Below are 12,303 nucleotides of genomic sequence, written 5' to 3' on the forward strand. Positions count from 1 at the left end.
GAGCCACGTGCGGCCGGGTCACCCACCCACCCACCGCCATGGGCCCCCTGTCTCCGGGGGGCTGAACGGGGAGCCCCCGATCCCCCTAAGCCCATGCGAGGGGCCGGCTACGGAGGCCGGGATGAAGATCTTTGTGACGCTCCACCCACTCCCGCCAAGCGGGACAGGTCCTGGCGGGAACCCGGATTGTCCGGCCCCGAATCAGCCCGCCGGCTGACACAGCGCATGCGCATACAGCGGCGGTGCCAGCCAAAGGAGGGGACAGAGCCCCTTCTTTTCCCGTTGCGAGCCCCGCGGCTCGCTCTTTGTCACGTCATCATTGGGCGCCGGCCGGGAGAGGTGGATGACGCGCGGGGCGCGCGGGCCGGCTTTCCCCTGAGGGAGCATGGTGGAGGCGGGCTCCCTGGAGCGGCTGGTGTCCGGGCTGCACCGGGCCCAGGCCCTGCGCTTCGGCGACTTCGTGCTTAAGAGCGGCCTCGCCTCCCCCGTCTACGTCGACCTACGGGTCATCGTCTCCCACCCGCCCCTCCTCAACCAGGTGCATGGCCGGGGGGGGGCCTCCTGCTGCTGCTGGGTGGGGGGCGGCGGCCCGCGGGCTCTACTGCTGCGGGGAGTGGCCCCTGTTGCGGCGGGGGCGGGGGGTCCGGTCCTGTCCGGTCTGCGGGCCCTGCTCTACTTTTGAGCAGAGCAGCCTGGAGACCGTAGCCTGGGCATATCTGGGACAGTGCTGCGCCCGTAACCCCTTCCGTCCCGGTTGCTTGACCGGCTGCTCCGCGAGCGCGCGGTGGTCGCTGGCCGCCGATCCGCACGCGACCTGGCTCTGCGCGCGCCCTCAGGCTCGGTTGTGGCGGCGCGGCGCGGTTTAAGCGCGGCCGTTCCCCTGGCGAGGAGGCGCTCGCTGCACCCGGAGGCGCTGCTGGGGCGTTTTACGGGCAGAAGTCAAAGCAAATTTATTCGTGTGGGGGTTATGGAAAAATCGCTTCTCTTTCACGTCTTTTGTCCAGACGGCTGCAGAGGGCAGAGAGCTTTATGCTGAAATGAAGCAGGAGCAAGACCTGCTGGTTTCTGTGCATAAGTATTTATTGCAGCTTGTAGCTCTCCTCTTCGGCCTCCTGACCTTGGGATAGGCCAGTGGCTCGCTTGGTTTATAATCCTCCTTTCATCCTCTGGCTGGAGTGCAGTGAATATTGATGAATATCTGACCTTCCGCTAACCAGGGATTTAAGTTAGTTGTCTGTTTTGAATAACTGAGGCTTTCCTTTATTAAAAAAAAAAAAAATGTAGTCCTCATGGTGGCGAGACTGGAAAACATTTTCTTTCTCTCTTTGTGTGTATAAATACAGTACTGCAAGCATGGATCTGTAATATGGAATAAACAATATCTTTCCATTTTTTTTCTTTTTTCTTTTTTTTTTTTTGGCCACTGTGCTAGCACTACCATTTTGGAACTAATCTGTTAATCTGTTGAAATGGTCTATTATACATACCCAGTCCCCCAGCCCGTACAGAATACAGCCCCACATTCCACTTTTTATTTTTAGGTAGTATCCTTAAGGGTGATTGTCAGTAGTTCACAGTGAGAAAAAGAAGGTGAGAGTAAATTTAAAAGAAGAGATGACTTGTTGGCTAAAGGAATGGTGACAATGCAAAAAAAAAATCCAGTGGAGAGCATGTTTTGTGTGACTCCTTGAATAACTGGTCGCTGACCACTAATTCCATGAATGAAGTTACCAGACATTTTTCTTAGCTAATCCTTCCCCCAAAGAGTTTAATCTTAATCTATTTTGATAGCACCCAAAATGTGTTAGGAGCTATCAGAGTACAAATAGTACTGGCAGAATATTGCTTACAAACTTCTGAGGAAGTAGCTTCTGACCATACACCAATCAGTCAGGAATATCTGAAATTGCTTCTATGGGTGATATATGCTTGTAGTTTAATTTAGTACTGCTTAAAAATATGATGTATTTTTAGATTGCAGATCTCCTGTTCCAAACAGCAAAAAATGCAAGGCTCAGGTATGACTCAGTGTGTGGTGTTCCATACACAGCATTGCCTTTGGCTACAATTATCTGCTCGTCCAACCAGATCCCAATGCTTATACGGAGGAAGGAAGCAAAAGACTATGGTAAAATGATTCAAGTTAATTAAAGTTAAATTGTCTTTTCTGGTTGAAAGATTTGCTTGTGAAAGTACTTTAAATAGTTTTTATGACTTGCATTCCTTGTGTTCCAATGGAAGATCATCTCTCCAATTGAAAGGAAAAAAATTCCCACTCTCTTGCCCCCCAAAATGTGTAACGCTGTCTCTGAAAACTGTCTCATCAGTACACTCATTGCTCCTGGTTCTCCTAGAGCAAGTGCCTTTTGTTGCATCCCCCTAACAGGTGCTGCATGAGCTTGTGCCCTTTTACTGGTTATGAGGAAAGGTGCCAGGGACTCAGTAGTCTCCATAATCTCTGCAGTGGGGTGTTAAACTGTTTCTTGTTGAGTGTAGAACTAGGATATTGGTAAATATATTAAACAGTATGTCTCAGTGGTGGAGATAATTTTCATGCCATTGCAAATAGCTACAGAAGAGATTAATTTTATGGGTTTAGTACTGGTTTCATTCACAATAATTTGCTCTTCTATAGTGCCTTTCACCCAAGGAATAGTAGAATGTGTGTGCTGGTGCCTGTAAGAGCAAATAAATCATAAAGATCTCAAGTTGTTTTGCAAATACGAATAAACCTCACAACTTCCTGGGGTATAAAGGAGTATTTTATCTACTCAGGAAGGTCAAGTCACTTTTATGTTAATTTTTTTAAACCGGTAATTCAGTGGATTGTGCCTTTATTGATTTAAAGGTACCAAACGTCTGGTGGAAGGCATCATTAATCCAGGAGAAACCTGTTTGATCATTGAGGATGTGGTCACAAGTGGATCTAGTATCTTGGAAACTGTAGAGGTTCTTCAGAAAGAAGGATTAAAAATCACTGATGCCATAGTGCTGCTGGATAGAGAGCAGGGAGGAAAGCAACGGTTAGAAGAACAAGGGATTTGCCTACATTCTGTGTGCACCTTGTCCACGATGCTAGAGATTCTCCAGCAGCAGCAAAAAGTTGACTCTGAGATGGTTGAAAAGGTGAAGAAATTCATTCTGGAGAATGTCTTCAAACCAGCAGAGCAAAATGATGCTGCTCTCATCAAACAAATGTGCAAAGAAATGAGCTTTAGCACTCGTGCTCAGCTACCTGGAATCCATCCTGTTGCAGCGCGACTTCTCAAGCTCATGGAAAAGAAACAAACTAACTTATGCCTCTCTGCTGATGTCACGGACTCCAAAGAACTTCTACAGCTGGCTGCCACTCTAGGCCCCAGCATTTGTATCTTAAAGACTCACATAGATATCCTGAATGATTTCACCCAAGAGGTAATAAAGGAGTTGCGAGCACTTGCAGACCAACATGAGTACCTGATATTCGAAGACCGCAAGTTTGCAGACATTGGAAACACTGTGAAACATCAGTATCAAGGTGATTATTTGCAACCTTAGTTTATTGTGACTTTTCTGCCAATACCTTTGCCTGCTAAATATAATGTGATTCCCTTTAGTGCAAAGATATGATGATGATGACACCTATATTGATTTTTAAAATACCATTTACTTGTGCATGCTTGATTTTGTTTGTCTGAACCTGTTCATTTAAGCTATGACAGTATCTGTGTAGAGCCTTCATCACCTGAATCTGTTTTGTTCTGTTTGTTTTTCTTTCTCATTATTTTGTTGCATGTTGCCCTGAAAGGTAATACTAGTGATAGTAGGCTCTAGGTGTTGATAAACACCTCTCCAAACAAAGAAGACAAAACCTTACCGGTTTTGTGAAAAATATGATTTAGAGACAGTGGCCGGTTGTGTTTAGGCAGTTTACAGGTTGTTCAACCAGATTGTACATGCAGCCGCCGGAAACTGCAGTGGTTAAAACATCTTAAAAATGTGCACTGCTTAGTGTGCTCTGTCTTCGTTAAAACACATTTCCTGCTTGAGGATAAACTCATAGTGGTACTTAACTGAAAATATGTGCTTCTCTGTTCCTTTCTTCTCAGGTGGTGTATTCAAAATAGCTTCCTGGGCAGATATAGTTAATGCCCATGTGGTTCCAGGCTCTGGAGTTGTGAAAGGGCTGAAAGAAGTAGGGCTTCCTTCACAGCGAGGCTGTCTTTTGATTGCTGAGATGAGTTCTCAAGGGTCACTTGCCACTGGTGACTACACAAAATCTGCAGTAAGTTGGAATTTCTGTTTTGCTTGGAAGACTTCCAGATTGCTTTGGCAATGGAGATTGGTTGCGTGCACTTCATAACATTATAGCCTGCATTTACAAACAGCTTTTCAAGTACAGCTACAAGTTACCAGACTTCTCTGCAGTGCTTTAAAGACAATAAACTTGTAGACTTTCAAATCTTAAGAGGTTGCCCACAGCTTCCATGTGGTATCACCAGTCTGTTACTGACTTGTTTTGAACTATCATAGTGACCACTGCAAAAGCGTGTTTGCTCTTTACTACTTTCCTTAGCAATCACATCCTGTTAGCTTTTGTTTTACATTCCCTGTTTAATGTCCAGTCTTCTGTTATACATCTTCTAGTTACATCTAGGTTCTAATAAGGAGCTGTCAATTCTGCATGCTGTGTTTATTTCTTAAGTAGTGAGGTTTTGACATGGATTGAAACACTGCAAAAAGCTGATTTCTCTCTGGCATCTTACACTGTCAGAAAAAAACATGAAGCATGCAGGTGGCAGAGCATAAGACGATTGGTCAGGTTTAGTTTTAAGCATGGGAATTTGTAAACTTTGTTCTTTGGTTTTTGTTATATTTAGGTACAAATGGCTGAAGAAAACTCAGATTTTGTTTTTGGATTCATTTCTGGTTCCAGAGTTAGTAACAAACCAGAATTTCTTCACTTGACTCCGGGGGTCCAGATGCAAGCTGGAGGTAAAAACACCCCTGGGGAGGTAGAATTTGCAGTTAAATTTCTCACGGTCATTTCAGAAGTGACTTTTAAATTATAGAATGTTTATAGTGTAATTTTTTTGCAGCTGTCTCTAATGTAACTGTCTATTTTGAAGGGGGGAAAACTGGTTGTTATCCCATGAAAATAGTATTGTGCATATGCAGTGCATCTTATTTAATAGGTGTGGATACTTGGATACAAGTATGAGAGCGTATGTGCCTAGAAACAACAGCCCTCAATCCTCAATACTTTCTCCTGCAGATCTCTGGAAACTTTCGGAAGGAGAACAGTAGGCTAGGCAGCCTTTTTGCTAGGCTTCTTGCTACCTCAAGTTTTGCGTGCAATGGAGTGCGCAGCTCCTGAGTACATGACAGACGTGTTAAATGTGCTATCATTAGACTGCAAATTCAAATGTGTAAGTGAACACAGTCAAAAAGCATAACTAAATGCAAACAATGTAAAATCCTAACCATAACATATTAACATTTTTATTTCATAGAATCGTCATAGAATATCAGGGTTGGAAAGGACCTCAGGAGGTCATCTAGTCCAACCCCCTGCTCAAAGCAGGACCAATTCCCAACTGAATCATCCCAGCCAGGGCTTTGTCAAGCCTGACTTTAAAAACTTCTAAGGAAGGAGATTCCACCACCTCCCTAGGTAACATTTTCCAGTGCTTCACCACCCTCCTAGTGAAAAAGTTTTTCCTAATATCCAACCTAAACGTTCCCCACTGCAACTTGAGACCATTACTCCTTGTTCTGTCATCTGCTACCACTGAGAACAGTCTAGAGCCATCCTCTTTGGAACCCCCCTTCAGGTAGTTGAAAGCAGCTATCAAATCCCCCCTCGTTCTTCTCTCCTGCAGACTAAACAATCCCAGTTCCCTCAGCCTCTCCTCATAAGTCATGTGCCCCAATACCCCTAATCATTTTTGTTGACCTCCACTAGACGTTTTCCAATTTTTCCACATCCTTCTTGTAGTGTGGGGCCCAAAAAAGGACACAGTACTCCAGATGAGGCCTCACCAGTGTCGAATAGAGGGGAACGATCACGTCTCTCGATCTGCTGGCAATACCCCTACTTATACAGCCCAAAATGCCATTGGCCTTCTTGGCAACAAGGGCACGCTGTTGCCTCATATCCAGCTTCTTGTCCACTGTAACCCCTAAGTCCTTTTCTGCAGAACTGCTGCCTAGCCATTCGGTTCCTAGTCTGTAGCGGTGCATGGGATTCTTCCATCCTAAGTGCAGGAGTCTGCACTTGTCCTTGTTGAACCTCATCAGATTTCTTTTGGCCCAATCCTCTAATTTGTCTAGGTCCCTCTGTATCCTATCCCTACCCTCCAGCATATCTACCTCTCCTCCCAGTTTAGTGTCAACTGCAAACTTGCTGAGGGTGCAATCCACACCATCCTCCAGATCATTAATGAAGATATTGAACAAAACCAGCCCCAGGACCGACCCTTGGGGCACTCCACTTGATACCAGCTGCCAAGTAGACATGGAGACATTGATCACTACCCCTTGAGCCCGATGATCTAGCCAGCTTTCTATCCACCTTTATTTAATAGAATTGAATACAAAAGAATCAGAAATCTTCTGTTGAGTAAGTTATGCGTTTCCCAAAACTGTTTCAGTGAGATGTTTTCCTTTTATCAGTAGCTGCTTCATGTAATCAAAAGCAAAATCACGTATCTTCATTTGAATGCAGAAAATTCTGTTTAGTTATGAGACTATTTTGTTAGCAGTCAAGTTCTATAAATCAGACACGCTGTGTAAGATATGTATGTAAGCAGCAATCCAATCATATGCAACACAAATAATCAATAATCCTGCCAAAGACTTTTTGGCTAACTACTCCATATGGTAGAGAATGAAAAATGAGACCCTGGATATTGAATTCTGTGTGAATGATATTTAACTGAGCATTCAAAGCAGTCTCATATAAAATGCGTCAAGTCTGAGGTGTTAAGAACTCAAGCTTGTCGCTCCTCTTGAGTCCTAATGTCTGTTTTAGAACTTCTAGGAGATGGCATTACTTATTACAAATCAGAAAACTGATGTAGCATATATGTTATGTGTTTCAGGTGATAACTTTGGACAGAAGTACTTAAGTCCACAGGAAGTTATTAGCAAAAGAGGCTCAGATGTCATTATTGTGGGACGTGGCATCTTGTCTGCATCAAATCGTCCAGAGGAAGCAGAGATGTACAGGAAGGCAGCATGGGAGAGCTATTTAAGCAGACTTGCTGTTCATACACAAGACTAATTCGAGCCTAGGATTCCAGTGAACAAACTAACCCAATGCATTCTAAAAGAAGCTGGAGTAATTAGGAGGATGTTTCTCCCCATTGGTTAGGTTGTCATCTACTCTGAACTCAATTGAATATTTTGCTTTACATAAAATCTGCCAGTGACTAAGTTTTTTAGTAATGTGTAAAGGCTAAATCACATTAATTGTGACCATTGTTTCTTTGCATGTGAGACTGTGAAACCAAAAATCACCGCCCAACTTTAGTCTTACTTCTAACTGGTCCTCCAGTCTGTTACTTTGGAAAAAAATAAATGAAAACACTCCAGGTGGTACTTGCGGGTTATTACTGCCCTCTGGCATTTCCTTTAGGTATGGAAACAGTGCAGGTGGAGTTTTTTCAATACTGTACAACAAAGCTGACCATTCACTACATTGAATGGGACAACACAACTTGTAGGGAGCACAAACCAGTCTGAATCTGTTACTTAATAAACATTTGAATTGACTCTCCTTCAAATGTGAGTTTTTATATTCATAGTATTTTCCCTCTTTCGTAAATATCTTGGATTAAAAACTCAGGGTACAATAAACTTAAGCCTCTAACTTTCAATTACTGCCCCTTCCTGGTATTTGTAACTGCTGTTGTGACTGGTATGAATTATTGGTACCATGGTTCCTCTCCAAATTTGCTATGACAAAATTACAGCTGCAGCTATTAGTTAACCCAGGGTGAAACTGATTTGCAGTGAGGCTTGGTGGGTCTATTAATGAGAGGCAAAAGGACAAAGTCCTGAGGTTATACAACTGTTGAATTTCTAGTAGGCTGGTTATTTTTATGAAAAATCTTTAGTACTTTTCCATATTTTTTCACCGTTTGAGATTTTTAATTAAAGGATGTAAAAATATGTCTGATGGATGTTGATTAAAGAGATGGAGTCACCTTAAATTTGCACCAAAATGCACTTCAGAGTGAAACTAAATTGGATTTTCATTGTTCAGATCAAGGAAAGCAAGAGTATAAATAACTGGAATTCTGAGTTACTACTTTTAATAAGCTACATCATAAGAATTAAAGTATGTATATAACATAAATACCTTAAGCTGAGAGTCCCCCTTTCTCATTGAGCTGGACTTTTCTTAGCAAAGCTGAAGAGCTTCTATGGCCTGTCTCACCAGTGAAACTTGATCAATCCATCATCTCTTGTGCGAAGTATTAGCTGCATGGCTTTCACAATGAGTTCTTGATCTCCAGTTTATTGCTAAAGATAGTAATACGAAGGCTTTCTTTCTTTGTTTTGTTTTTTAAGAAGGTCATAGGACATTCTTAAATCTCTGCTGCCTGTCCTCCTGTTGTAAGTGGTAGCTAAGCAGAAAGAAACTTGCCTGATGCATGGTCTCTTATACTTTACCCTTCTCTGCTAAAACTATTACCGTTTCCCCTTTCTTCCACCAGAGGGAGCTGTGACTCCCTTGGACGCTTTTAGAAGCCACAGTACCATTTTAGCTAATAGATTTCATCATAAGCATGTATTGTTGCTGTTTCTCATCAGAAGCAGTCTGTTTTTCAACAACAGTGTAATACTCTCACTGCACTGAAGCTGATCCCATGATTGAGAGTTGCAGAGATTTATGTGAATTATCTTGAGCACAATATTTGTCTTAAGTGGTGAAAAGTCTCAGTCTCTGCTATTGCAGTGCAGGGCGATTAATGAATTTTGTGACCTCCATTGTTACCTAAGCCAGCCTATTATTTACTGGATGGGTCATAAAGACCTTGAACCAGCAGCTAAATCTCTGGCTTAAGCCCTCTGTTTACAACCAATTAATTAGCTTTATCAAAAGGTGACATATCTCTGGAATCAAACAGTGGTGACTGTTGGAGAGAGTGATCCTAGTGTCCAATTTTTTTAGCAAGTCCCTGTGTCCCAGAGCATGGCACTATTTCTTTTTTGTTGAAACAAGTGAGGGTATTGATTTTTTTTTTTTAATTTGCTCAGAATTGTTCACAGCCCTTCATTAATGAGCGGCATTCATTCTATTGTACAATTTATACTTCAGTGCTTCAGTTCACCCTGATGACGTCCAAAACATTTCACTTAGTAAACAAGACCAAATTATCGCTCCTGCCTGCACTGCCCCACATGGTCTTTTATAATCAGGACTGTTCCAGCAAACAAGCGTGTGTGGCTCTAATCTGAGAGAAGATTTGTTTTCTTTCAGGCACCTGAAATGGATGAAATCCACTTCAAATTAATGTTAATTTCTTTTGCATGTCCCTGCTGTTTACATTCCACAAAGTGTAGTTCCCATGGTTGGTCAAAACTGCATTTGTAACATGGGAACTAGGTCACAATTTAAAAAACTCATTTGCATCATAATATATGAAGCTGATCAGGCCAGAGAATGAATTACAAAGACTTTGTCAGTCAGAGCTGGAGGCAAATGACTACCGTAATCTTAATCTCTTTATAGTTTATGAAATCCATATCTATAGTGAAACTCCATTTATAGGGAAATAGAAGGGAAGTTCCATATTTTTCATTGTGAATTATAATAATGAATAATTGTTCTTAGCCCTTCATCATTGTACATTGCTACACCAGCACTAATGATAGCAACTAATACTTGGTTAGCTGCACATTGTTCAGCAATGGTACTTTCCCTGTATAACATGACATGCATTAAGTGTTATGCTTCTGATACAGACACTGAGTGGGTTTAGGCAAGATGAAATGTACTCCTAGTTCTATATTCAACGTCCCAGGAAATGAGCCAAGTAGCATTTCAAATGTGATTATATTCACTGATCCCCAATGACCATGTTCATTGGCATGAGTCTTACAGGAAGCAACACAAACATTGTTTGAGGTTAGGGAAGAGTTTGCACCAAAGGAATGTGAAATACCCTCAGGAGGGTTGTCTGGAATCTTGTTTTGGGAGGCCACTGACTCTGGGGATGTGGATTCCATTTTGGAAGGACTTGACCTGAAACTGTCTAGACTGTTTAATCAGTTTCAGAGACACAGTTGACTCTTGACATGGCTTGAGCCGCACCCACTGTGGTTAAGCTTTCTCAGGACCAGTGGTAAAACAGCTATCCTTGAAAGCAGCCTGCACTAGCCCTGGGTTTTCTTCTTCTAATGGTTTTCATACACATTACTGGAGTTGTGGCAGAACCCCAGTTGTCTTATTGGTTTGCCACCTGATTGTGCATTACCTTATGTTCAACGCCCATCCCTCCAGCTGTGCTAGACCCATCTGGGGCAACAGAGCCAACTTGTCCCAGAAGGAAATGCTACCAACCCACGCTGGCGGTGTGGAGGATGGGAATGCATACACATGCTTAACCTACGGTTCAGTGTACGGAAAAAAACTGCTGTGTGAGTACAACTGTTTACAGCCATTGCAACAGAGGCAAGTGTCACAGCCTAGTTACCAGAACACAACAAACCAAAGTTTAAAAGTTAATGGTGACTCACAGTTACAAAGAAGGTGACAGGTTGGAGGTTGAGGATCAGATCAAGCAGCTTGGGGAGTCAATCAAATCTGGGTTTCTGACTGCTCAGGTCAGTGGGCTAGCTCTCTGTGGCCCATCTTTTGTACAGGTAGCACATGCCTCCTGGATCAGGCTCCGCAGGAGAGATGGGCGTCACGCAGTAGAATGTTCCAACCAGGTAGGAGCTAGACTTCTGACAGCTCAGCAGTGGTGGGGGTGGTGGCAGGACTGAGGTGGCTTTGTGCAGGCTCACTAGGGCAACTGTAGGCGGGTACAGGATGAGGCAGCTAAGTGGTTTTGTAAATATCAGTGGGATTTAATATACATCTAGTGCCTCGGCCCTAATCCTCAGGCACCTAACTCCCCTTTCCTTGAAAAGCCCAATAGGCAGCTGAGTGAATCTTTAGGCTCCTTCTCACTTTGAGTCTCAGTTCCTCATGTGTAAAATTGGGCTAATAGCTCTGCCCTTGCTCAAAGAAAAGTGATAAAGAAGGGGAGGTGCTCAGCTACTACAGTAATTATGTGTGTGGATGGGGTGGAACCCCCACAGAAAAGCTATTTATTCGAAAGATGTGCCTTCTTCCTCAGTCCCACAGCCTTTGGGGTGGAGGGGGTGTCTCTCGTCCCTGCGTGAGGGTGGCTATTACAATATTGTTGAAGCTGTTATGTATTTAGATTTTTTGCACTCTACTGCTGTGATTAGCATCGACTGAATATACACACCGGGAGGTTTCACAGCCTTATCCAAAGCGTACCATTGTTAGGAACATGAAAATGAATGAATGAAATGCAAGGTGATGGGTTTTCTGATTGCCCATAATGATGTAGACCAGAATCCACTTCAGAACATGAACATCCAAACCCCTCTCCCTTCCCACCCACCGCCCCCTCCCCTCCCGCCCCTTCCCCCCCAAAAGCATCCCCTGGCTATGCTATGAGCTCCACAAACAGAAGATGGCTGTTGTAATGTCATGGTGGCTCCAATTTGGCCAGACCAGTACTGACATTTTTCCATCACATGAGACCCTAAGTTATTTTCCTCCTTAGTTTTCATGCAGGAATGCGAGTTGTGGTCAGGCTGCGTAACCACAAACAGGCATTATGTATCATTCCCATGGCTTGACCCTGCACTCGCATATCAAAGGGATGGTTTTAATCACTAGTTAACTGTTTACTTTTATTCCCCTTTCTTTTAACTTGGAAATACTGTACTGGGCTCAGCTGTTGACTCCCATGGTATGTACATGCTAGTTCTGTAAAATGATCTAAGCAAAAGATGACTAACAGTGAGAGGGTGCGGGGCTGAGGAGGCCCAGTAGCGGGAGATCTTGCTCTCGCCAGCTGAGCTGGTAGGTGCACCAGGTCAGCTGCTTAGTTGCTGAAGCCCCTCTTCCGCATGTCACTCCTCAGTAGCTGACCAGGGAGCTGCCGCTAAATGTGCTGGCTTCTGAGGATCTCGTTCTGACTCCCTCATGCATTGTACGGAGAGCCGAGCTGAGCTGGCGATTTTACCCAGCAGACCACACAGGAGGTTAAGTGGTCCAGTGTTGAGTGAAGA

The 12,303-nt window shown here is 43.5% G+C and overlaps 1 protein-coding gene across 6 annotated transcripts; it reads left to right on the forward strand.

Moving 5' to 3' along the window:
* The first annotated feature begins 208 nt into the window (after nt 1-208).
* On the forward strand, nt 209-7,581 carry UMPS (uridine monophosphate synthetase). Of its 6 annotated transcripts, XR_012154198.1 has the most exons (8): nt 210-538; nt 1,975-2,128; nt 2,849-3,517; nt 4,089-4,264; nt 4,860-4,974; nt 5,255-5,408; nt 5,493-5,653; nt 7,083-7,145. XR_012154198.1 is itself a non-coding variant. In XM_073305154.1 (6 exons), the coding sequence occupies exons 1-6, from the start codon at nt 386-388 to the stop codon at nt 7,107-7,109; spliced, it is 1,314 nt and encodes a 437-aa protein (XP_073161255.1). In that variant the 5' UTR covers nt 209-385; the 3' UTR covers nt 7,110-7,194. The 6 variants fall into 6 exon arrangements, 4 of the variants coding, with proteins under 4 accessions (XP_073161255.1, XP_073161257.1, XP_073161254.1 ...); XR_012154197.1 differs by lacking the exon at nt 5,493-5,653 and having other exon boundaries at nt 7,083-7,168; XM_073305154.1 differs by lacking the exons at nt 5,255-5,408; nt 5,493-5,653 and having other exon boundaries at nt 209-538; nt 4,860-4,994; nt 7,083-7,194.
* The last annotated feature ends 4,722 nt before the right edge of the window (nt 7,582-12,303 follow it).

Source organism: Lepidochelys kempii, chromosome 11 (genome assembly GCF_965140265.1).
Source record: "Lepidochelys kempii isolate rLepKem1 chromosome 11, rLepKem1.hap2, whole genome shotgun sequence".
NCBI classification, from domain to species: Eukaryota; Metazoa; Chordata; order Testudines; family Cheloniidae; genus Lepidochelys; species Lepidochelys kempii.

Coding starts and splice junctions, on each gene's coding strand:
- UMPS (XM_073305153.1), top strand. CDS start 386: ATGGTGGAGGCGGGCTCCCTGGAGCGGCTGGTGTCCGGGCTGCACCGG. Junction 539..1,974: donor ACCCGCCCCTCCTCAACCAG/GTGCATGGCCGG, acceptor ATGTATTTTTAG/ATTGCAGATCTCCTGTTCCA. Junction 2,129..2,848: donor GAAGGAAGCAAAAGACTATG/GTAAAATGATTC, acceptor ATTGATTTAAAG/GTACCAAACGTCTGGTGGAA.